Here is a 27,233-nt window from a genome sequence, read left to right as displayed (position 1 = left end):
ACCAGAAACAAATGTAGAAAAAGAAGAAATGGGTGCTAACAAACAAGATGGTAAAAAAATCATGGTCCTTATTAATTCAAAGTATGTATTTTTTTATAGCTATGTTATTAATAGTTTTAGTACATATTTGTTCAATGTTTCCATTTAAATTTGATTAGTGACAACTGTTAGGGGATCTGGGATCTTAACTTTGAAGTTGTTCACGTTAATCTTGCTTTTGTATGTCACTTTGTTTTGTATTTATTTATTTATACATGTATGATCAATTCTTTTGAACCCTAAATCTCAGTCTGAGACTACAAAGTGAGGACAAAAAATGTTGTAATTTTTATGAGATATTTTTCAATGGAATTTATTGTAATTTTTAAAGGGGTTGAGATCGCTTATTACTTTGACCAGTTTAATATGTTTTGGAACAACAATGGAGATTAAGAGCATGTAAATTTGCAGGGACTCGAATAAACACATGGATGACACACAAAATACACACACTTATACATGGCGTACATAAAAACCTATTTGTAGGTGGGGTTGCATATTCATCTATTTCAATTTGTCGTTGTAATCTAATTTATTTGTTTGTGCTTTAACGTGTATAAAAGTATAATATTTAATGTCAGCGATATTAATGAAGAAATTTCTTTTACCAACCCGTGTAACACACGGGGTCTTAAGCTAGTATAATTATAATTTAATGACTAAAATTATAATTTAAATTAAAATAATATTGTTAGATTTTTATTTCGGTATTACTAAATATACCTCTCTCTGAAAGAAGAAATTTCTTCAATGTCAGCGTTATCAATAAAAAGTCTACTTAGATCAAAACTGTTGGCCACTCCACGCTTGCCTGAGATGAAATAGAACACACAATTAAATCAATATTTACATCATAAAAAATATAAAATATATGTAAATATAATAATAAATTATAAGATACTAAACAAATAAAAAAATATGTGATGAAGATTTGTAACGTACCCTTGTAAAGATTTACTGTACCAAAGTGGCAGATGATAATAACAAATTTCTCACGTTTTTTGTCATTCATGTACGTAAACATGTCAACAGCAAAAGAATCCCACAACGTAACAGGACATTTTTGACCTCTAAAAGTAAGAAAATATAATATAAATCAACCAAAAACACTTTAAGACGTAGATAAAATTGTAAATGTTGTCTACTAAATAAAAAACTAACTCAAGGTCTTCAATTTTCAGATTCAGTCTTTTTCCTTTGCTACCATCTTTCTTTGTTGTGTCTTCAATGTTGAAACACACTTCGACAAATCCAATAAAATCTAGACAAAAAAAAATAAGTTGTTAAAAAACTTAACATATAACAGAAACAAAATAAAAAAGGATGTAACACACATACCAATAGCAGTATTAACTTCTACTTTATTCTGAACAACATCTTTTAGATTGACAAAATTAAATTTGTATTTCGGACCACACCAGTCAAGTACTTTCTCAACAGAAGTGTAAAAATACAAAGATATTTTTTCATTCCTGTTGACCAATTTAGAAGATGACTTATTAGCAGCAAGAGAAGGTTTAGTAATCTGAAGATATTCATCAAGCTGCAGGAACTCTTCGAATCTTTCTAACAACTTATGAAGGCAGCTAGCTTGTATCATATTGCCCTAAAAAAATGAAACGACGAAACTAGATATATAGATTTCATATAAAATTACTTTTTTTAGATTTTAACAAAAAAAATTTAGTTGAATATATACGGTACCATCTCATCCATAAAGATCATATCAAGCCGATATGTTTCATTCTTATTCTGATTCATCATTTTCCTTGATGTGCTAACGATCTTGACTCTAGTGGAATAGTTATTTGAATAACTATTTAAATCATTAAGCATAGTAACCTTTGCAACCTCCATTTCACAGCTGAAATTTAAAAATTAAAGAGTAAGTGCCAATAGAATTAGCATTAGCATCAATGTAAATTTAAAAAAAAACTATAAAATTGGAATTCAATTTACCAATACACGTTGAGATTTAAGATTGAATGAAATGAGAAAAGTGATTTGCAATTGTTGAACGAAATCGATTTATATAGGATGCCAATGAATAATGCAAATTTGGAAACGGTATTCATACTAAAGGAAGGTTTCCTATTCGAAATAATAAAAAAAATAAAATAATTTTATTAGGTTGATACATAAAATAACCGTTGTATATAGGGTGAATTTGTATATGAAATCTAATGTTAATTTTAGAAACGGACAAATTAATACAACTGAGTAGCTAATTTATCGAAATTGCAGTTAAAGTTTTGTATCTATGCATGGAAGGTTTAGAAAGAGTGCTAAATCTCAAACCAAATTTAAATTGAAAGTTTATTTTTAGAAGTATATTGAATCGCTAGTAATGGATCATCATTATTAGGCAGTTATTAACAAATTTGTAAATGGTATTCATATTAAAGGAAGATTTCCTATTGGAAATAAAAAAATATATTTTTATTACCTTGATACACAAAATAACAGTTCTATATAGGGTGAATATATAGAGAATCATATAATATAATGAAATATAAAAAAAATAAAATACTTTATTACCTGCATACACAAAATAATCGGTATTTTATCGATATAAAATAACCGAAGCTAACAGAAAATATACTTTTAATTTCATAACATAATTTCCAAGATATGAAATCTAATGTTAATTTTAGAAACGGATAAATTAATACAACTGAGTAGCTAATTTATCGAAATTGGCGTTAAAGGTTTGTATCTACGCATGGAAGGTTTAGAAACAGTGCTAAATCTCAAACCAAATTTAAATTGAAAGTCTATTTTTAGAAGTATATTGAATTCTAGTAATGGATCATCATTATTAGGCAGTTATTAATAAATTATCTTTGATGGTTAGTCAACGTTAAGTCGAAAAATAACAGAAACACATTGTGCATAAAAATGGCTGACATTGTATCTTGAACTCATGAACCAAAACTTAATAACCAAACATGTTGTTCAAAATCATAGATAGGCAAAGGTTTATATCGAAAATATTGTTCAAAACATAGTATCCAAACATGTTCCAAAAACAAACTAAAAACATACAAAACCATAAAATATTGTTCCAAAAGAGTTGTTACTAAAACAATAAAACGAACTACTTCGAAACTTTCTTCAAAATCAACTTATCTGCACCAGGAGAGTAGACGAAAATGCATCTATGAGGTGCATTGATTCCATTGGGCTTAGTGAACTTGGTACGCCATGCATTCGCAACATATCTAAATCCTCCACCATGTTTCTCTGGTCGAAAAGTAACAACAATATCAACTCCAGCAAGATTTTGAACTGTCATCTTCCGAGATACATCAACACGAGCCATACTTGCAACTTTGCTATTCAGTCGCTACAAAAAAAAAAAAGAAAAAACAAATTCAACAACAAAACAAAAATTATAAAATTTAAGAACAATAATCAGCAAATAATTCTTACAAATATATAATTAATAAAACTTACAAAATGACATGGATGATACTCCCATTCAAATTCTAAAGGTTGATCATCAGGGTCCTTTTTCTCATCATCAGATTCACCAGTAGAATCTTCAACGTCATCATCATCGAAATCATCATCAATGGATACATCACTGTCAGAACTACCAACAACGGATTCATCAGAATCAGAAGGTTCAAATAAAGCAGCTACCTCCGGATCAAGATCAGAATTGATATCATCATCATGATGAACATCATCAACATTGTTTACCAAGTGAGTTGAAGATGGAAATCCAGGATCAGAATTAAACTATAAACCAAATCTAGGCATAACGACCTCAGATCCATTGACATCAAACAATGTCAACTGAAAGTTGTAATCAAAGATATAGCGTAAAACAACCAGATATTGAGTACGAACACCTAGATGTTGTACAATGTTGTTCCAACCATCGGTAAAAAAAGTAACATTTGCTATCTGAATCTTTCTCTTCAAAAACATCTAAAGAGTCCCATGGATTAAGATGAACCTTCATTGGTCTTCTAAGTTTACCAACACCAATAGTGCTTTTAACAACATAAGTGGGAAGAAGCTAAAATAAAAAAAAATATATTACAATTAATATTGTAAATATAAAATAAATATTATACATTATATACTAAAAAAACGTTTTAAACATACCAGTGTATTAACACTTTGATCATTGAAAACATGGCAGAAAGACTTTATGTATTTCCTATTCAGCAAAGATGAGATGGATAGAAACAAAGTGATGCCTGGATCACATAGTGGATAAGGTGTTTCCTTGAAAAAAGGTGTGAGTATATAATTATACGGATTAACTTGCTTGAAAAGAAGTATACAACCATCAGTTAAACAAAGGTCAGCTACAACCTTTGACCATCCTTCTGTAAAGGCAAAAGTACCATTGTTCTTGGAGAAATTAACATTCCAAACATTTTCGTTGATACTCTTTATGACTACCATATTATCACCAACAGCAGAAGATAACCATATCTTTGAAAACTGAAGAGGTATAACCTTCAGAGTAAAAAAAAATATAAAAAAATGTTAAATAAATAAAATAAAAATTACAAAATTAAATGAACATCAATGAAGATGAGAGTACTAAAAACTCTCTGGTAAGTGCAGACATTGACTTGTAAAAAGACATTATTGCGTTTGTAATGTTGATCCTGAAATAAGAATGAAAACATTCATACCAAAATCATGTTAGTAAAGTAAAGAAAAATATAGTATGTAAAAATATGAAAACTATAACCGATGTACCAAAAAAACCCTAAAAATTCAACATTCAAATAAAAACACATATCTCACTTCCATATATAATAATAATAATAATAATAATAATAATAATAAATCATATGTACAAAAAAATAATGAATCAACATGCATAGAAACAGCAAATCAAAAACCCTAAAATCATCAAAAACTAAAAATTATAATACAAAATAGAATAAAGATCAATTAACAGAACTGTGAACAAATGATCATTGGGATAAAAACCCTAATCTAAAAACATAAATCGACGAACAGTAAGTCAAAAGATTATCATTAAAATGAACAACAAAAACAAATACTTCAAAGTAAATAAGGACTGTAAAACAAAACATAAATTAAGCAGGAAATCAAAAAAGATGATTAAGTGATGATATTCAAAAAACAAAAACAAATACGAAGAACATGAAGACCAAAAGATAAACCAGATATACAATAAATGACTGTAACTTGAGTACCTTCAAAAACTTAATCGGAAGATGATCTAAAGATTGTATCGCCGATTGAAGATAGATGATATGATAATAGGGATGAAAGATTGGACATAAAGGTTTGTTTATACCAAGAAATAACTGACAAAGAAAGAAAATAGAGAGAGAGGTAATGATGGAAATCTTGTAGAGAAAAGAAATAATGAAAACATTTGGGTTATATAACATCTGAAAAGTCGGGTACCACATCAAATAAATCCAGATCCGCGTGACTCATTTTCAGCCCATATCGTTTTCCCGCCAAAATGAAAATCTAGATGCTCTAATCTAATGCCACATCAGCCCAAATCTTTATGTTTATTATATATAATAGATTATTGAGAAGTTATTTTTTGTGTAGGTTTTTTTAAAATGCAGCGACTCTTGTTTTGGTTTTTTTATGATGGGCTTGATGTAGATGTTAGTGGATTGGATTCTTCATGGTGAGATTATGAGTATAAAGAACAATGGATATCGATAATATCATAGCTACAACTGAGGTTGTCGAAGTAGGGGTTGATGGTGGTGGCTAAGTATCACTGGAACGGGTACGGGATTGGGGTACGGGGACGATACGGGAACGAGAAACGGTAAAACTCAAAATTCCAAGATACGGGTACGACAATAAAAAATATAAAAAAATAAAAACACATTAAACAAATTCCAAAAATACTACATCTTCCAATGGTAATTAATTATCAATAATCAAATCATTTTCAAACTCCGGTTCATCTAGTGAGAGATCGGCAATCGATAGAGAATTAGAGATGATGAGACTTGAGAGTTTAGAGATTAGAGAAGCCGAATGTAACAACCCGTATTCTCGTTGTCGAGAGAAGGGTATTTTAGCAATACACGTATTTATTGTTATTATTATTATTAGTATTATTATTATTATTTATGATATAATACTAATCCGCGACGAGAGGTTTATTCATGTATTTATTTACCGTCATCCTATTAATAAACCGGGTCAGTTTGTTTAAGCGAGACACGCAATTAAACGGGTTCACAAACTTAGACTAGGCCCAACCCCACTCCCTAAATCTAAACCCTACACTATTTAAATAACCTTAATAATAACCACCCCATCTTTTAAAACACAAAAAAAAAAAAGAACCCTGATACAATACGTATACAATACGTCGTCTTCTTCGTTTTCAAACACACCAAACCCTAATAGTAATCTCAGCCGCCAAATCTCTTTTCCGACAACACCGTCGCCGAGGATGATGATGATCGATGACGATGAGATGATGAACGATGGTTATAACCGGCGATGATCGGAAGTTGAAGGTGGTCGAAACAATAGAGATTATCGTCCAGTGATTATCGTTCAGAGGTGGTGGTCAGTGGTGTCGTGATGACAGTTGCAGTTTAACGGCGACGATGGTTTTGTTTTACTCGATGAGTTTCTTCAGTGGAACCTGACGACAGTAGTGGTGGCGGTCTGTATTGACTCGGGCCAACAGTGGACGAATCTCGAGTCCACTCAGTCAGATTCTTGATTCGGGATTGTTTTATGCGCGGTTCAGGCTCGGTGGAATCTCGGTTCAGCTGGTTCAGTTGCGGGTCAAATCCAGTAGGTTTCATGTCGTTATTTGTATTCTTGTGTTCTTAATCTTGTATGATGGTTGACTACTTGATTAGTTAGTAAATTATTGAGTTTTGATGATGAAGTTGTATTTGATATAAGTGGCTGCATTCTATGTTGAATTAGAGTTTTGTTATTTACAAAGGGATGATGTAAGTATATGGTAGGAATATTGGGTGTGCAAACTGTTTTTATAGGAAATTGTTAGCTGATTGGTGATTTTAGTTAATATACGGCTACCACAGTGTTCATTAGGAATCTTGGCGTAAATTTTCATATGTACACATGATATTTGGAAGTTGTTTTAGAAGATGATTTGTGCAAACAAGCTGAGTTAAGTTGTTGATTTTATTTTTTTTGGAATGAACTATTATTTGATAGAAACTGGGTTTTAGGAGCGATGGATGATTGAACAACATATGAACCTTCTTGTCTTATCTGTTTTAAATCTAAACTTGGTGATTCCTATTTGTTATGAAAATTGATGCTGGGTTATAGGGTGTGTACAACCATATAAGCTCAAGGTATAACTTATTAATGCATGTCTGAATATTTGGGAGATATTAAGATGTCACGTGACTGAGGTGATGATTATATAAGTCTGACCACACATTTAATGGCTGGCCCCACCACTTGTTCGCACACATTGTTCTTTTGGTCTCACACTTTGTTTGAAACCGTACACTATTGCATGTACACATAGTCCAATTGGGCTGGTAGGTGTTGGGCCATGCACACCTTGTGGGAGGATTATGAGACCAAACCGCACACTAGTCATCTGACCCACACAATCATTTGGATAATTAAGTGTATTAACTGGACATGACCTTTTGGTCGCACACTCCCCACTGTTCCATGAAACTTTGTATGCATACGTGACTAAAGTATTATGCAATAATTGATACTTTTACACTACCCAATGAATACGTGTTAGATACTTGTAGCTTATACGTGATTACTTGTATAACGCCCTAACAAGTGGTAACCATAATAGGGTATGGTTGATCAACTTAGGACAAACGCTTTATCTGCCGAGCAAACCAAGGTGAGTTCACACAGCCAAGGCATGGGGTTCCCAGGGTGGGAATGGGATTTGATTATTTACTTGTACTTACCAGATAATGGAAATTAGTGATATGATCCTCGGGTGAGGAAGGTTATTGATAAGATACTACTAGACTAGTGATACATATAGAACTGATCTTCGCATACACGCCAGGGTTGGCCGCGATAATATGACTAATCTTCGCACACATGCCTAGGAAGGCCGCGAACTATACACTAAACTTCGCACACATGCCGGGTGGCTGCGATACAAATATACCTAGTCTAGAACATATGGGAAACCCCCACTAATCTTCGCAAACATGTCTGGGAGACCGCGATACGAACTAATACGATGCATAGTTTTCAAAGCAAACATCTGATTTACGAAATTAATACTATAACTAAACAACCAACTGTGAACTCGCTCAACTTTATTGTTGACTCGTTGTTACATGCCTTGCAGACGTTTAGGTGCAAAGCAGAGGAACTTGATGTCTGGGAAGCTGGAGTGGTCATGGGTCAAGTTACATGGAAACGCAATGCAAGACTAAGAGCTTTTATATGTGGTTTGTAAACACTTAACGAATAAAATATGCTTCCGCTGTAAACTGTAAATTATTGTATCGTTGTAACACTTATTGTTGATAAATGAAAGTTTTATTTGAATATACCCATGAGTTCAATGTGATTGGTGGCTAAGATCCTGGTACGTCACATGCCCTGCGGTGATTCCGCATGTGGTATTTTGGGGATGTGACAGATTGGTATCAGAGCCATTGGTTATAGTGAACTTGGTTTTAAAAAAGAAAAAAAACGTTTTTATAAAACCAGACTATAACCGGACATGTCTGAAAACATGAAAACGACCATGACACTCAGCTCCAGACTGCAAGGTTCGTCTCTCGTATACTCACTGCATTGCATAACTAGTGAACACTTACCTATAATATTTCATGTGATTGCACGTTTAGTACAATAGTATGAATTCATGTATTACATGCATGTGTTATGTGACTGATAGGGTGATACTTCCCTAAACATTAATGACTCACGTTTCGTAATGCTCCTTGCTTGCTACTCGAGTCTGAGGAACCATTTGACATGAGTTAGGAGGAGCTGAGATGAGCATGCAAATCACAATATTATTGTGGGTGCACACATAATAATAGTGTGGGGTGCATGCGAGTCCCAGTGAGTTCTAACAAGTGGAAAAGGGGTTTCGTTCCGTTATTTGACCAATGTGAAACATTATAAACCTATAGGGGTCATAGCAGTGATTGTCCCCTACTCGAGCGTGAACTTTTCATTCATCTCTGGATCCTTTCGAATCTTGATGCTATCGAGTATTACCTGAACACCCATCTGAACACTTAGCGAACCGTGTAGAATGTTAGGTGCTTATTCGAAAATCCCTGGGTTGGATGTCGCAGCATCAGATGATTAATCGATACCTTTCTCACTCCTCTTTGCTTGCTGGAACTCATGTACTGACATCTTAGATCCTGAAGTGTGATCACTTTTGTAACACTCCCGCAGCATACTGTGAATTACTCAAACAACTTGCAACATCAATGGATAGGTGGATGAGCGTAGTACTTTACCGACCTCAGTATTTTGACGACCCTGATTACCAGCAACGAGCACCAGCAAATTGGCTTCAATCGAATCCTTAACCCTGGTCAGCAACTCATGGGAGTCAACTCTTACGAATCAAACAGGGCATAAGCAATGACAATCGACTATAACGTAGAATATGTATCTACCAGCACAGAGAGTAGCGCCTTAGAACATGGCACCGAATATGGAAAGAAGGACCCTATCAACTAGTTGTAAGGGACGAGCTTTCATTCAAGGGTACAACAATTTTTTGGACCCGCTTGATATTATCGCAGATTATCCCAACTCTGCAATGCACTGAGCATCGTCTTTACCCTAGGGTGCAGGTGATTTAGTGGTATACCATGATGGTCCGAATCAGAGTCTCAGTTACACACCGACGCAGCACGAGAGAGTGATGACTTACGTGATGGAGTTACAAAGAGGAACTGCACGACACACAACTGGCGGTGAAAACCGTGGTCTTGGGATTTTAGATGGAGGCATTACTTGGACGTTACCAGATGTGTTATTTAGACCGATCACAAGGGCCTCTTGTGTACCTTGGCTTCGGTAGAGCTAAATCAGTTAATGGCATCGCTGGAAGGAACTTTTGGATCATTACAACTATGAAATTCGAACGTGCACGAGCTTTGCAGCTCACTATCGACTCTAACTTACCTGATCCGACTCGCCCTGTTCAAACTAGAGAACTGAAGGAAGAGGATTTTCAAGTTGAACCCATGTGGGGCATGGAGAAGCAACCTTGGCAGGTCAGACGATATTCACCACCTCATGGAACGAGTGTGGGCCTCATTATACAGTAACTGTAGAAAATTTATGTTGAGCAAAGCACACCGGCCTCGATATTCTAGTCGTCTGGGTTATGATGAGAGACATTAGGATTTATAAACCTTGTACCGGTGATCGGGCATGAAGGCCCACCTAGCTAGGTAGGGGGAATGATGTTAGACTTGAGGGAAAGTCAAGATGAAGTATTAGCAACCAGAAACACCCATACGGGAACGAAACCGACTACCATGGATTTTATCACTGGGCTACTTACAACTCGAAATGGAAACAATCTCACCTGGATGATCGTTGATTGTCTCACGTAACCAGCCCACTTTCTAGCCATCAAGGAAACATATAAGTTTTCTATGCTTGCAATCATCTAGCTGAAGAAGTGGTTGCTAGGCACGGGGTGCCAACCTCCATTATCTCTGATCGCGACCCACAATTTGCATCTGATTTGTGGCAAGCGATGCACAAATCCTTCGGCTCACGGTCGCGCATGAGAACTACTTAGCACCCACGAATGAATAGTTGAACCAAACAAACTCTTGAAGACATGCTGCAACATGTGTCACCGATTCTGACAACTGCTGGGAACGACACCTACCTCGTTTAGAGCATCGATAGAGCTCAATCTTTTGTGAAACAATCGTACCCTGGTACTGGTCACTCAGGACGTGCGAACATTATTAAGAATGGTTGGACGATTGTTGCATACTATACCAGTTCGCGTCGTTGACGCAAAACATTTGATACAGCACGCACCCTAAAGTGAGATTACAACTTTTACCATAAGCATGCGTCACTGGTTTGGGACAACATACTATTTTCTCGGTTTGGGAAATACATACGGTAACCCTAGCTTGGGGCTACACACGCGTCCTTAGAATAAGTACACATTTCCAGGTGTTGAAAACCATTACTATTCCCTGGATTGGGACTGCTTCATATTCCTGGATTGGAATACTACTATCCCTGGATTGGGGAGGAATACTTTTAAACATATTGGTTTAATTTCGTTAGTTAGTTGATAAACTTAACTTTATCACTTCGTTGAGGAACCGGTTGAGACAACCCCCCCCCCCCCAGCATTGTAAGTTACCTATAGATCTAGTTCGTCAGAATTCACTTCAAGCCATCGTTTTAGAAAAATTTTCGGGACGAAAATTCTTTCAACTAGGGGATGATGTAACACCCGACCTTCACAGGGTGAACACAAACCCTGTTAACTCCGTTAACTTATATATTCACTTAGGCATTGTGTTTAAGTTTAGATAAATCAGGTGTCCCAAAAATTTCACATACAATTTCTACACAGTGTTCGTGAGCAAATAGATATAACTTATATAATATTCCCTACTATGTGAAATAAGTTTAAACTATGTGAAAAGTTTCATGTTATGAGAATTACGTGAATTTACATGCTACATGATTTTATATGCTATATGACTTGCGTGATTCGTTTTGTGAACTTTCGTGAAACTACATGTATTTGTGTATAACAATAAGGCCAATAACGAACCGTATATCTTAGCTTAAATTTCGAGGACGAAATTCCTGTAACATGGGGAGAATGTAACAACCCGTATTCTCGTTGTCGAGAGAAGGGTATTTTAGCAATACACGTATTTATTGTTATTATTATTAGTATTATTATTATTATTTATGATATAATACTAATCCGCGACGAGAGGTTTATTCATGTATTTATTTACCGTCATCCTATTAATAAACCGGGTCAGTTTGTTTAAGCGAGACACGCAATTAAACGGGTTCACAAACTTAGACTAGGCCCAACCCCACTCCCTAAATCTAAACCCTACACTATTTAAATAACCTTAATAATAACCACCCCATCTTTTAAAACACAAAAAAAAAAAAAGAACCCTGATACAATACGTATACAATACGTCGTCTTCTTCGTTTTCAAACACACCAAACCCTAATAGTAATCTCAGCCGCCAAATCTCTTTTCCGACAACACCGTCGCCGAGGATGATGATGATCGATGACGATGAGATGATGAACGATGGTTATAACCGGCGATGATCGGAAGTTGAAGGTGGTCGAAACAATAGAGATTATCGTCCAGTGATTATCGTTCAGAGGTGGTGGTCAGTGGTGTCGTGATGACAGTTGCAGTTTAACGGCGACGATGGTTTTGTTTTACTCGATGAGTTTCTTCAGTGGAACCTGACGACAGTAGTGGTGGCGGTCTGTATTGACTCGGGCCAACAGTGGACGAATCTCGAGTCCACTCAGTCAGATTCTTGATTCGGGATTGTTTTATGCGCGGTTCAGGCTCGGTGGAATCTCGGTTCAGCTGGTTCAGTTGCGGGTCAAATCCAGTAGGTTTCATGTCGTTATTTGTATTCTTGTGTTCTTAATCTTGTATGATGGTTGACTACTTGATTAGTTAGTAAATTATTGAGTTTTGATGATGAAGTTGTATTTGATATAAGTGGCTGCATTCTATGTTGAATTAGAGTTTTGTTATTTACAAAGGGATGATGTAAGTATATGGTAGGAATATTGGGTGTGCAAACTGTTTTTATAGGAAATTGTTAGCTGATTGGTGATTTTAGTTAATATACGGCTACCACAGTGTTCATTAGGAATCTTGGCGTAAATTTTCATATGTACACATGATATTTGGAAGTTGTTTTAGAAGATGATTTGTGCAAACAAGCTGAGTTAAGTTGTTGATTTTATTTTTTTTGGAATGAACTATTATTTGATAGAAACTGGGTTTTAGGAGCGATGGATGATTGAACAACATATGAACCTTCTTGTCTTATCTGTTTTAAATCTAAACTTGGTGATTCCTATTTGTTATGAAAATTGATGCTGGGTTATAGGGTGTGTACAACCATATAAGCTCAAGGTATAACTTATTAATGCATGTCTGAATATTTGGGAGATATTAAGATGTCACGTGACTGAGGTGATGATTATATAAGTCTGACCACACATTTAATGGCTGGCCCCACCACTTGTTCGCACACATTGTTCTTTTGGTCTCACACTTTGTTTGAAACCGTACACTATTGCATGTACACATAGTCCAATTGGGCTGGTAGGTGTTGGGCCATGCACACCTTGTGGGAGGATTATGAGACCAAACCGCACACTAGTCATCTGACCCACACAATCATTTGGATAATTAAGTGTATTAACTGGACATGACCTTTTGGTCGCACACTCCCCACTGTTCCATGAAACTTTGTATGCATACGTGACTAAAGTATTATGCAATAATTGATACTTTTACACTACCCAATGAATACGTGTTAGATACTTGTAGCTTATACGTGATTACTTGTATAACGCCCTAACAAGTGGTAACCATAATAGGGTATGGTTGATCAACTTAGGACAAACGCTTTATCTGCCGAGCAAACCAAGGTGAGTTCACACAGCCAAGGCATGGGGTTCCCAGGGTGGGAATGGGATTTGATTATTTACTTGTACTTACCAGATAATGGAAATTAGTGATATGATCCTCGGGTGAGGAAGGTTATTGATAAGATACTACTAGACTAGTGATACATATAGAACTGATCTTCGCATACACGCCAGGGTTGGCCGCGATAATATGACTAATCTTCGCACACATGCCTAGGAAGGCCGCGAACTATACACTAAACTTCGCACACATGCCGGGTGGCTGCGATACAAATATACCTAGTCTAGAACATATGGGAAACCCCCACTAATCTTCGCAAACATGTCTGGGAGACCGCGATACGAACTAATACGATGCATAGTTTTCAAAGCAAACATCTGATTTACGAAATTAATACTATAACTAAACAACCAACTGTGAACTCGCTCAACTTTATTGTTGACTCGTTGTTACATGCCTTGCAGACGTTTAGGTGCAAAGCAGAGGAACTTGATGTCTGGGAAGCTGGAGTGGTCATGGGTCAAGTTACATGGAAACGCAATGCAAGACTAAGAGCTTTTATATGTGGTTTGTAAACACTTAACGAATAAAATATGCTTCCGCTGTAAACTGTAAATTATTGTATCGTTGTAACACTTATTGTTGATAAATGAAAGTTTTATTTGAATATACCCATGAGTTCAATGTGATTGGTGGCTAAGATCCTGGTACGTCACATGCCCTGCGGTGATTCCGCATGTGGTATTTTGGGGATGTGACACCGAATATGATAGGTCTATTTATTTAATGGCTGGTTGTGGAATTTGAAAGGGTAAAAACCCTAAAAATAAATGGAAACGGGCTGGATACTTCTACCAGATACGTCCCCGACATTGGAAACGTTTAGGAAACGTCCCCGACGAGTACCCATGGTGTTTCCGTCCCCAACAAGTACCCGAGACGGGTACGGCCACATAAATGGAGTCCCCGTGCTACATAGGGTGGTGGCTGTGATCGAGGTGGTGGCGGTGGGGTTGGTTAGAGAGGGGTTTTTTTTTAATTACACTTTTCGCCCTTTATACCAGTAAAATTACTAACATACCCTCATGTGTAGGGCACATGCCTGACTTAACTAAAAGTTTTAACCAGGTTAGAGTCAAAGGACCTAGGCTGTAACGAGTTTTACAAATAAAGGACTGTGACTGTAATTATTGAAGCTAAAGGGCATCCATTGCAATCCAATACAAACATAAAGGATGGAAGGTGTAATTTATCCTAAATAAATTAACCACCCAACTACCCAACTAATATGGCCTGTAAGAATATAAATTCTAAATCACCAAAAGGGTCAACTTGGACTAGTAATTTTTTTACTGAGGGGTTCTTTATTTATAGATAACATCTCCTCTATAGGGGACCGCTAAAATGAAAACCACCTCCAGTTGTAAGAACCGTGAGAACCAATTCCTAACCACTAGATCAACAAGATGGATGGATGGATGAGATTAAGAGTAACTAATATTAATATTAAATGCATTTTCTCTTATTATGTCTTTAATATTTTAATGCAAAAGGGTAGTTTAGTAAAATAACACTTTTTTTGTATTTTTGTCTTTATTAATTTTTATTACTTTTTTGTTTTATTATATTACTTTTTATTTTTTAAAAAGAATTTTTTTATTAAAAGCATTTTTAAATTCAAAATTTTTTAATAAGACAATTTTTAAAAAGAATGATAGTTGCGGCAACAGCTTACCACATATGGCAGGAGAGGAACATTCGCTTATTCTCGGATAACAAGCGATCGGTGAACCAAGTTGTCGAAGCCATTACGTATATGGTTCGATTAAAGTTGATTACTTTGAAGTTCAAAAATACACGGCAAGTGGAACAGATTATCAACGAGTGGAGGCTACCCAAAGGGGTTATCATTCAAGATGAGATCGGGTGATGCTTAAAAGATAAGTAGGGATGCAGACTAGCTTAGATAGTGTATAGTTTAGATAGTGTCTAGTTTGTATGTATCTTGTTTTTGGTCGTTTTTTGTTTCTTTGGCTGTACTTAGGCTCAGTATTTCGTGCCTTTGAATTGGTGAGCATGTCAGCTCATCCACTTGTTTTTTTTTTTTTTGGTGATTTGTGAAATGAAATTTACCAGGGTAACCTTTACCCAAAAAAAAAACAAGACAATTTTTTTTGCGCGCCGGTTTTTGCACGCCATTTTTACGTCCGGCTTTTTCACGCATCGTTTTTTAACGGGGTCGTTTTTGCACGCCGTTTTTTTACGCTCGACTTTTTCAAGCGTCGTTTTTTTAACGCACCGTTTTTTACGTCCCTTTTTTTTCGCCGCATTTTTATGCGCCGCATTCACGCCCCTTGTTTAGGCGCCATTTTATCACACGGTTTTTTACGTTTTACAACTTACGTAGAAAAAGTTTTACGATTTACGTTAAAAAGTTTACGTTTTACGTTAAATTTTTTGAACTTTTTACGTTTTACGTAAAACTTTTTACGTTTTACGTTAAAATTTTTACATTTTACGTTAAACTTTTTAAACTTTTTACGTTTTACGTAAACTTTTTACTTTTTACGTTAAAATTTTTACGTTTTACATAAAAATTTTTACGTTTTAGGTTAAACTTTTTACGTTTTACGTAAAACTTTTTACGTTTTACGTTTTTACGTTTTTACGTTTTATGTTTTACGTTAAACTTTTTACTTTTTACGTTTTACGTTTCTACGTTTTACGTTAAACTTTTTACGTTTTACGTTAAAAAGTTTACGGTTTAACTTTTTTTTACACAAAAACTTTTCTACGCCAAACGGAATTTTACGCCCACGACCCCGATTTCGGGTTTACCAAAAACTTTTTTTTTTACAAAATTTTTTACGGGTTGTAAAAAAAACATTTTTTACGAAAACTTTTTTACGGCATCGACGGCACACCGCCTTCAATCACCAGCACCACCGACATCGACGGGCACCACCGGCAATCAAACGAATTAACGGGCACCACCGGCAATCAAATGAATTAACTGCTCCGCCGGACTTGTTGACTTTGATTACACACAATTAGTCCACTCTAAATCTCCATTAACATTTATTCACCCTCAAGATCTGTCACAGCCCCCGTTCCCTCCTGGTAAAATCCCAGGAATGGGCGACCGTGGCCAGTTCTGGTGGTATCTTGTTATTATCCAATTTGGCAGCAGAATTTTTATCAGGACCGTAGTTAGAAAATATTTAATCAGAGTAAAATACCACATTTCCATAACACTAAACACAGGGGTAAAACCCAAGTTTTCAGTACACACATTTCATAGGAATAAATCCTATTTTTATATGAGAAAAACATCTATTTCTTTTAGGTAACTTTATTGCCACTTTTCCAAGCCTTCAGTGCTGTCCAGCTGGCTTCTAATTGTCTTTTACATTGTGTTACCTGAAACGCGTTTTAAAAACATTTTGTCAGTGGGAAATACTGGTGAGTGAATCCCAGTTTAATCAAGTTTAAATAAAAAGTCACAGTGTACAGTATTGAGGGCTCATCCGCAATTACATTTGTTTCCAAGATATAACAATTATCACCCGTTGGTACTGTCAGACCCGACTTGTGAAAATGTTACTCCTTGATCAGGTGGTAACAAATTTTGTATACAAAACCCCAACATACCCACGATAATTGTATTCTTACAAATACTCAATAACTGCTATTCGCATGGAAAAGTATGTAAGGTTTTGTAAAAACATTTAACAAAAAGAGGATTACTCACATTGCTGTTTTAGGGTTTTCAGTAAGGATTTCCTGGGAATAATCTATATATTACACAAATGCACGTGTGTTAGTATAATAACCATTTTAACATTAGTAATACCCTCCCCGAGACGGCATTCCAACGACCACGTCGGGCAAAACCACGACAGCCGTTACGGAACCCTAGATCAATCGGGCAGAGTATCTAATACGTCTCCAGGGGTTATGATACTTACATCGTAGCAGAACCTCGCTATTTAGGGGGTATTATACCCGAGTATTAGTTATACTATCAGAAATTTGAGAGAGAATTGAAAGATTTGGGCGACAGAAACTGAAAGCCGATGCCCTTCTTATATAGGGCCAGATTTTGGTCCTCTCGCGGCCCGCGTAACACAAACAAAGGGCCTACGCGGCCCGCGTTGACTCCGGGTCAACGTGTAGCTCGTCCGGATCACCCACTAGACTTGACACGATGATGACACGTGTCATCACCGGGCTGTGCCACAATTTGGGACTCTCGCGGCCCGCGTAAACTAATGGTGGGTCTTACGCGGCCCGCCTGAACTAAAGAAATCAGCGAAATCAGGTTCTAACCTTCATACTGCCCGCGTAAAGAGTTGGGGTGGGTCTACGCGGCCCGCCTCAACTTAATTTTTCTTGTTTTTATTTATTTTTAAATGCTATCTTGTATTTCGGGCTCGGTTTTCACATACGGGGTGTATTTAAAGACATATTGGGACATTTTAAACTATTAGGGTGTCGGAAAAATTTTGAGGGTGTCGGTTTTATTTAGAATTGTTACAAGATCCTTCCAGCTCTTCTCTCTCTGTTGTCATCACCCATTTTCACAATTAATCTCACATTTCCAGTAGAACCAAAAAAAAAACCCACAAAAGCAAACAATCACTCTCCAAGAAATCATAATATACCCCCTTACAAAAAAAAACAACCAAAAATTTTCACCCCCGACACAAACACATACATAAACAACCCTTTTCTTCTTCCCCCAAACAATTCAAGATTTCGTCAAAACTTTCAGATGAAACTTGGTATATACAAAACTTTCAGATGAAAAATCACAAAACTAAAATTGGGTATATGTAAAAAAAAAACCTTTCAAAACCTACAAACTCCAAAACATCAATTTACAAGTTCTAACATATCAAACAAATCCCAGATGGAACATCAAACCACACAAGATCCAGAACTCAAACAAGATTAAAAAAATCAAAACAAGACCCGACCCGGAGACTGTTGCTTATCTCTCACCGGAGATGGATGGTGTGCACAAGACTCCGGTCTTCATTCAGGTCGTTTCAGAACAGTTGTAGCCACCATGTCTTTTTTTTAGATCTGAGATGGATTGCCGATCTGGGAGTTTTTGCAGATCTGAGATGGGTTGCAACCGCCTTCACCCACCGTCGCCATCAACCCCACCACCACAACCGCCCTTCACCCCCGTCACCGCCGCAAAAATCAACTGCCGCAAAAATCCCAAACGTCGAAACCCCCATGAAAACCCGTTCTCCGACCATCCTTCTCACCTCCGGCGACCACCATCAACCTGCTCTACCACCTACGCCTCCACACCACCGACTTCCACCGCCTTCGCCGCCACCGTTAACCACACCGCGTCACCCCCACCGCTGTTGTTTCTGTGTTGTGGGTGTTTGTTAAAGAAAAACTTGACATTAGATGGATTGAACTTCAAACTTGACATCAGATGGATTGAATGTGTTTTGTTTCTGTGTTGTGGTGTTTTTAGAGAGAGAATGCTACAATATTGGGGTTTTTAAATTTAGAGAGAGAATGGGTTGATTGTCTGGTTGCGTTAAATCGAGAGAGAGAGAGAGAGAGTGGGATTTGACATATGGGGTAAAAGACTAAAATACCCTTTTAGTTGGCTAAATCTGATTGGTTGAGAGTGGTTCTCGCGGTTCTTACAACTAGAAGTGGTTTCTATTTTAGCGGCTCCCCCTTCTATATTCTTTATTTAAGCAGCTATTCTAGATTCTTTATTTAAGCAGCTATGTGGGATAAACTTTTACCCCAATCCTTTCTTTTCTTTTGTAGCTAATCCCACCAAGGCGATGTGGGACTTATCTTTTAAGCCAATTCCTTCATAAAACCTGCATATTAATTTGTGTGCAAGAACGGCTGTATGCAAGCTGTGACCAGCTAGTACCAAAATTTTTACATAACTTATTCGATAATATATCACACAAGCATCCAAAGCTAGAGGCTATAATGTGTATGTTAATTGTTTCTTTTAAGCATTTGGTAAATTTGCTAAACTCTTTCTTCTTAATTTTTTTATTAGGTGCTTCTTCCTTATTATTTTGTATATTAATTAGGTGTTGTGTGAGTTCTTTTTAGTTTATTATAACTGGGCGTCACACGGATAAAGTAGGTGGGTTTATGGCAACGGAATTTAGAAAAAAAAGGCCCCAAATTTCTTTATCGCTTTGAGCCACCAGAATGGTTAAGACGACCCTGATATAAGTATACGACTCGTATACAACGAAACAAAAAAAAACATTCCCAACCTTTAAATTTGTGTAACATTAATGTATATGGGTCGTATAACCCTATACGACCTATATACATTTTGAAAGTGTCAAAATCATATTTAAATGGTGTAAGATTAGTGGGAGGCTTTATAAATTAAGGTACTTTATACGATATAATTTAAGATACAAAAATAATTAAAAAAGCAGAATAGTTTTATGTTGTTATCGATACTTCAATAATTAATTGTGAACCAAAGTTCCATAAAGGATGTCTCTTTTAATAAATCTAATGTAACTAGTATTAAGCAACTCCGCGTTGTGGCGAGGATGAACACCAATACCACACTCCGACCAGCGACCACTAACACTAAAGTTGCAGCGTGTTAATAGGAAGAAATTAAACCAAAACGTAAAACATATAAAAAAATAACTAAGTCGATATATGACCCGAGCGTTACGACGAACCTGTCAAACGGGAAAAAATAGACGACGTAAAAACGTTTAACCACACACGCATGTTGCGCCGTGTTTAAGCAACATGTACAACTTATAAATGCACACACTTGGCAACATGTACAACTTATATAAATGCACACACTTGTTGCTAAATAATAGTATATAAATAAATAAAACCACTAAAGCAACATGTACAACTTATAAATACATACATGTGTTGCAAAATAATAGTATATAAATATAGGATTTGAAAATGACATCATTAATTAATCATTAGACCATGTGGTTAACACCTCATCCTTAGGCGTTTTACGTCATGTGACAGCCCAGTCAGCAATGAGACATTATGAGACGTTTTCTAAAATGGGTGTAGTGGGGATGTGGTATTGTGGGGCATTATGTTTGTAATAAATTAAATAAAAAAACATCAAAAAATCTGACTGGTTTTACAAAAAGGAAAATGAAGGTGATTGGACAAAAGAAATGGGCATGGGCGTGGAATATAGGACGCCCCAAACCATTTTTTGCAAAAAAAACGCCCACGGGGGCCGAGGAAGGCCGTGGTTGGGGCGTGATTGGGCATAAAAACGCCCACAAGGCAACGAGTACGGGTGGTGTTAGGTGTAAGAAATTTATGGTGCAATTAGTCATCAAAACGAATGTCCCTTGTGAATGTCTCATTTTACTACCTTGAAAATATTACGCTCATATTATTCATATTATTCATATTATTCCCTAAAACAGTTATAAAATTTATGACTCACTTTCAATTCAACATATATTCAGAGAGTCGCTACAAATTTCCTATCCATAATTTATTTATCATTGAAGTGGAAATAAAAGAAATAAAATATAACAAATACAAAAAAAAAAAAGTGTTATTTAAAGATTGGGCATCGAAGTGGAAATAAAAGAAATAAAATTATAATAAATACAAAAAAGTGTTATTTAAAGATTGGGATAAAAAGTGATTTTAACTAAATTATAAGAGCATTCACATCCTAACCATCAAATTATGTGAGGAGGGGTTTTATATTATAAAGGGTATAAAAAGTGGTTGTGAGTAGAGGAGAGAGAAAATGTTACTGTTCATCTGTATATTTGAGGGGACACTGTTCACCCGTTATAATTTTTTAATATATTTTGAAAGTGGTTGTGAGTGGAAGTTAGAGAAAAATGTAATGATAATATTATTTAATTGAAAGGAGAGAGAAAAAATATTTGTTTTTAGTGGAAATATATTGATATAGGAGTTGTTTTTTAGTGGAATGTATATATAATTTGATGGATTGGATGTGAATGCTCTAAGACCGGGTTGTTGTGGTTCCACGCCCAAGGACGTGAGAAATCTGAGTCAGTCATTCTGCAGGAAATGGGCATGGATGAGATTGGGAGTCATGGGACGTGAAAACAGCGTAGATGAAAATAATTATTCTCTGTTAAACTTAAGATATCTTTTGTCAATCTCTAAGTCAAAACTTCATTACATTTTCCGACACCTATAAGTTGTGCCCGTCATGTCTAGAACTCTACCAATTTCAACTACATGTTAGCACAAGGCCAGCCCACTATCTATTAAAAAATTGGGCTACAGGCCCATAAAGATTTAGGTGCATTTTATATCTGAGCCCATCTTTTATAGGGCTATGCTGGCCCGATTAACATATGGGATTGTCACCTAATGTCCCCTGTGGCCCGTGCAATCAAAATTGGAATCAAGTCATTCTATTCCAATTTCCATCCATACACGAGGTCTGGACATATTATGTGACGGTACCCACTTTCACTAGTGAACTTCCCACCGTTAATAAAAGCCCTCATTTTATAACTTTTAACTACGTACAACAAACGGATTTAATCAAATACTTTACTTCAAACGATTATAACTCATAACTACAACTGATGTTTTAAAACCAAACCCGAATATCAAACCGGTTGATCGCTCTAGCAACATGTTTGTTAAAGAAAAATATTATTCAAAGAATCAAGAACCATATTCTCCTTCAACATGAATAATGCCTTTATGATCCGTAACAATCTCATATTCTTCTTCTTCATTGTAACACACATTTTCCACTTTAACTAAATCTTTCTGGCTTTCTTCATCAAATAAACTCTTTTCACTGAAATCAAAACCAAACATCAAACAATAATAAATCATCCCCAACCATTAAAAAAATTAAAAAATATTTTTTAAACGATCATAACTTTTCGTCTAATTTCAAACCTGGGCTCATGATCCACATCATTGATGAGAAGCGATTTGAAATCATCACAAACAGAAGCATGCAACGGTTGAATCAACGGCGGCGATGAGTTTGAGTTTTCTTGCACTGGCAACACCACATGACTATTATTATTATTACTGTTACTATTACTATTATCGTCCCATGCAGAATTATCTTTATGCAGATCAAGATCATGGTTATGCTTATTATTATTATTATTCAAACCATCATCATACATTTGCGGATCATCCGGATTATTAACAAGATGGATATCGTAATCAATCTCATCAATAACAATCAGATCATGGCTAAACTGGTTGTTATTCAGGGTATGACTATTATTATTGTTGTTGTTGTTTTGGACAGAAAGTGTTCGACACAATGTGAGCTGTTGGAGGACAAAATCTAACTCAGCACACGACATTTCTATCTGTCGTTGGAGCTCGCGAATAATGCGGTAACATCCTCCCACGGGGTCAATGGACCGGACATCAGATTGGTATATGATGGTTCGCATGGCTTCATCCTTTTGTGGGCGGTCTAGGTTACGAATGATTTTGGTAATGTTGCTTACGCCGAAGAGTTTATGGGCGTTTTGGAACTGGCGTTGGCGGTCGTGGGGGAAGTAGGGGGCGAGGAGGCAGTCTGGGGCGCATTTTCGGCGTTGGTAGCGGCAGGCGGCGCAGGCTTGGATGGTGGAGGTGGAGCGGGGTGGTGGTGGTGGGAGGAGGTGGTGGTGGTGGTTTTTGTGTTGGTGGATGAGTTTATTGGTCATGGTGTGGGGGGAGAAAAATGGGGGGTGGTTAGGGGTGGAGTTTAATGAGGGGGAAATGAGGGGTGGGGGTGGTTTGTGGTGGTTGGAATGATGGTGTGATGGTGGCGGTTATGGTGGTTAGAATGGGTGGGCCAAGGTGGCAGTTTTGTTGTTATGGGAGTGAGGGTTGGGTTACATTACACACGTGGCTTTTGATCTTATTATGGAAATGAAGTGTGTGGTTAATGGTTATGACTTATATAGAGGTTGTTCGAAAAATACGTGTGTGGTTAGTTAATATTTAATATTTAAAAAAAAGATTAATAAAAATATTTTATTCTTAACAGAATATTTATAGATGATTTGAATGTGTAAGTTCTTGTTGCATGGCAACAAATTTGATATTTTTTTTTTCTATTTGATTCATTCAAATAAATAATTATGTAATTGTTTAAAGAGAAAGTGTTCACTATTTGATTAAACTGGTTTTGATTAAAAAAATAGAAAAAAAGTTTATCAGATTAACTACGGTTTTGAAAAATGAGAAATAAGAGTTGCTAGGTTAGGTGGTCGTCGAGCAAGTTGCTAGGTTAGGTGGTCGTCGAGCAAGATAGTTTGGTGATTTAACGATACATGAATATTTGCTTGTTGAAAACCAACCGAATTGTTAAACCGACAAAATTGAAACACATAAGATTATAACAAACTAGTTTGAGTGATTTGTTTGATTTCGACGGTTTAGGAACATCCTAATTCAGGGTTTATTGGCATTTGACTGATTAAATTTTCTGTTAATATATGTATGTAACTTTAGTGATTTATTGTAGCTTGACTATCAAATAGTTGCACCTTAAGTCAAGTGAATTTAAAAAAAAAAAAAAAGATCTGTTGAGACTCTATAAAACTCATGATAACTAATACCTACTTACATTAGCAATTCAAGTAACTTATTCAATAATATAAATGAATAATATAAATGTTGTACACTTGTACATCCAAGTGATCCAACCATAATCCTCATTATCTTTATGACTTTATTATTTTCAATGGTCACACCAACAAACAGGCCTACAAAATCCATTTTTAAGGCCCATTGGTCCCTATTCACTGGCATATTTTACCTCACAGCCCGGCCACCAACCCGATTTTTACACAACCAGTTTATATCATTTTTCGTTCCTTTATATGAGGCCCGAAAACTAGGAAAAAGGACCCGTGACCCAAACAAACAATAGTATAACAATGTAAGGATTATCATGCTTTTTTTTTATATGAACTTCGAATGAACAATCAAATCTTGCAGCCACAGTGGATTAGCAACTTAAGGAAGATGTTCCAAGTCTACAATCTTCGTGAAGTCGCTTAAAGATCAGACTTTGTAATCTCTTCCACAGAATTTCTGTACTTCGCGATCAGTTCCCTATCATTGTAAAAATTAGTGATAAATCAATACAACATGACCTGTGATGAAATATGACAAGTTCAAAATATTGCAGACCCAATCAATACCTTCTTTGACTAAGCATTTGTTCAGCTTCTTCAACTTTCTGTTTTTGTCCCTCCACGGTCTGTAAACATTCCCAAATGATCAAATATATGATTTTTAACACGAAAATTGGGCAACCAAATATAGTAACAGAAGACAACATTGTTATGCAGTTGTCCAAAATGCTAATGCACATGATTAAGGTTTTTGGTTATCGCCTGTCATAGCTAACCCGTTTAATAAACAGGTCTTGTGCGGGTTCACATGTATAACCTGCTTTATTATATGTGTTGTATTTGAGCTGACTTGTTTAACCCGTTTAATCTAACAAGTTGGCCTGTCAACCCGTTTAAAACTAGAATAACAAACCAAAGAATTAATATTGAAAGGTCAACCCACCAACCTTTTTAACTCGTTTATAACCCACCAGGCCACCAACCCGTTTACACCCAGTTTAACTCGTTTAGAAAAATGGCTTACACGACTCTAAGAGTGTACAGGTTCATCAATACAATCCACCAACCCACCACGATTGTCACCCATAATTACAAGATAAATAATCCAGTTTGGCATACAGCAGAACGCCAGAAAGATCAAGTTATACATGAACAACAAACAACAAACATACCGCAGCTTTGGTGGCGATAGACCCCGATATAGTGTTCAAGAGCTGCTGGCATTTCTCAAAGTTGCTGCTCAATTCAGTAACCTTCAAAATAATCAAAGTTTCATATCTTAAAACCAGCACTTTTAGAACCTTAATAGCAACTTATCTCAAAATATAATTGATAATCATAATCAATTCACCAGTGTATCAAAATGTTGATCTCGGGTTCCATTCTCAATCGCATCAGCTAAATTCTCCACCAGCTACAACAATATAATGAAAATTAAATGATAAAAAGTATAAAACAATATAAAATACAGACTCTGTGGTTGGGGAATTTTATCAAACAGTTGGCAGGCAGGCATACGTTTTGGAGGTGAAAGTGTGAAGCGAGTGATTGTGAAGGTTGCTGTTGTTGTTGTTGCTGCTGCTGCTGTTGTTGTTGAGAGATCTGGTAGCGCTGTTGTTGTTGTTGTTGTTGATGTTGGAGTTGAAATTGTTGTTGGTGGTGAAACTGGTGTTGTTGTTGTTGAAATTGTTGCTGTTGTTGGAGATATAAGTGGTCTTGATTGGAGGGTGTTGTGGGGTTGCTGTGGGTCGCCATTGTTGGGATCATGTTCCAGCTTCCACCCCCAAATTGATCCATGTTCGAAAGATTGCTGATCGAGAACTAACGATTTCGGAGCTAGGGTTTGTAGAGGAAGGAGACAAGGCTTTGATACATGAAGGAGGTGTTTGGCCTGGCGCTTATAGTTTTTTTTAGCTTTTTTTTTTTTTTTTTTTTTTTACAAAATGAGCTTAACTTGGTGTTTGGTTTAGTTTTTTAACCTTATGCTTATTAGCTTATTTGAAAATGGTTTTTTAGCTTATTTGAAAAAACTTCTTTATGTAAGGGTAAATGATATAAAATAAGCTATAAGCTAATCCAAACGCTTAAAAAGAGCGTATCAAATGATAGAAAATAAGCTATAAGCTACTTTAAAATATAAGCATAAACCAAAAAATAAAAGCTAGGCCAAACACCCCCGAAATCAGAAAAGAAAAATATATATATTTTTTATGGAACGGCGATTGACTTTCTTGTATTATGCTACCGCCCCCAAATTGGAGAGTTTTGTTGCCCTACTTCGGCCAGACTTTGTTTTCTTAATCGGGTCCATGCTATCTTTAGAGTTTGGCTTGGACGTTCCCCTAGGAAACCATACCGCTGGCTGCCACTTGACAGTCATTGTGTCACCATAAGAGCATAACTCTCTGACGTAACACATGGTGAGACGAAAACCCAAGTGGGCTCAGGATATAGTCATACACCTCTCAAGGAAGCTAGACTCTATCTATCATTGTCTTATCCACTAAAGTGACACAAGTGGAGATTAAACTTGAGCCTCCATTGGAGAACCCAAGTCACCCTACCACAAGGCTACAAGTGATGGATGAAAAAAAAATTATATGTAAATAGATGAGTTATGAAATAAAAAAAAGTTTCCTTAACTAATCTAATACCATGTAATTTGGAACGAGGATTATCAGCTATCGGTTTAGTTTGTTATATAGGAGAATTAGGTTACGGTGTCTTTATTGTATTTGTACTTGGTTTAAAGTAGGGATGAGATCGGTATCGCACTGGTACCGTAAAATACTGGTATCGAGTAGGACTAGCAATTTCAAACATGGACACGAAAACATGACACGAAACAACACGATCTTAACAGGTCCGTGTTTGACCCTAAACAGGTTTCGTGTCTTAAACAGGTCGACACGATAAGACATGTTAGT

General features: G+C 36.2%; 2 protein-coding genes and 2 long non-coding RNA genes across 4 annotated transcripts; 2 read left to right on the top strand and 2 right to left on the bottom strand.

The window, feature by feature from the left end:
• The first annotated feature begins 6,354 nt into the window (after window positions 1-6,354).
• LOC110894201 lies at window positions 6,355-8,547 on the top strand. The gene is made up of 3 exons (XR_002566166.2): window positions 6,355-6,825; window positions 7,832-7,882; window positions 8,348-8,547. It is a non-coding gene; the product is annotated as an uncharacterized LOC110894201 (long non-coding RNA).
• Window positions 8,548-12,120: 3,573 nt separating this feature from the next.
• LOC110894200 lies at window positions 12,121-14,345 on the top strand. The gene is made up of 3 exons (XR_002566165.2): window positions 12,121-12,623; window positions 13,630-13,680; window positions 14,146-14,345. It is a non-coding gene; the product is annotated as an uncharacterized LOC110894200 (long non-coding RNA).
• A 7,890-nt stretch (window positions 14,346-22,235) lies between these two features.
• On the bottom strand, window positions 22,236-23,452 carry LOC110896416 (LOB domain-containing protein 22). The gene is made up of 2 exons (XM_022143777.2): window positions 22,610-23,452; window positions 22,236-22,505 (listed from the first exon to the last, which is right to left on the bottom strand). Exons 1-2 carry the CDS (start codon window positions 23,383-23,385, stop codon window positions 22,367-22,369), a joined length of 915 nt encoding a protein of 304 aa, XP_021999469.1. The 5' UTR covers window positions 23,386-23,452; the 3' UTR covers window positions 22,236-22,366.
• Window positions 23,453-24,509: 1,057 nt separating this feature from the next.
• On the bottom strand, window positions 24,510-26,216 carry LOC110894199 (mediator of RNA polymerase II transcription subunit 9). The gene is made up of 5 exons (XM_022141389.2): window positions 25,825-26,216; window positions 25,658-25,720; window positions 25,479-25,559; window positions 24,874-24,932; window positions 24,510-24,784 (listed from the first exon to the last, which is right to left on the bottom strand). Exons 1-5 carry the CDS (start codon window positions 26,101-26,103, stop codon window positions 24,727-24,729), a joined length of 540 nt encoding a protein of 179 aa, XP_021997081.1. The 5' UTR covers window positions 26,104-26,216; the 3' UTR covers window positions 24,510-24,726.
• Between the last annotated feature and the right edge of the window lie 1,017 nt (window positions 26,217-27,233).

The sequence above is a fragment of the Helianthus annuus genome, chromosome 12 (genome assembly GCF_002127325.2).
Source record: "Helianthus annuus cultivar XRQ/B chromosome 12, HanXRQr2.0-SUNRISE, whole genome shotgun sequence".
NCBI lineage: Eukaryota > Viridiplantae > Streptophyta > Magnoliopsida > Asterales > Asteraceae > Helianthus > Helianthus annuus.
The sequence above is the reverse complement of the archived record's forward strand: the minus strand, read 5'-3'. Positions and strand labels throughout refer to the sequence as shown.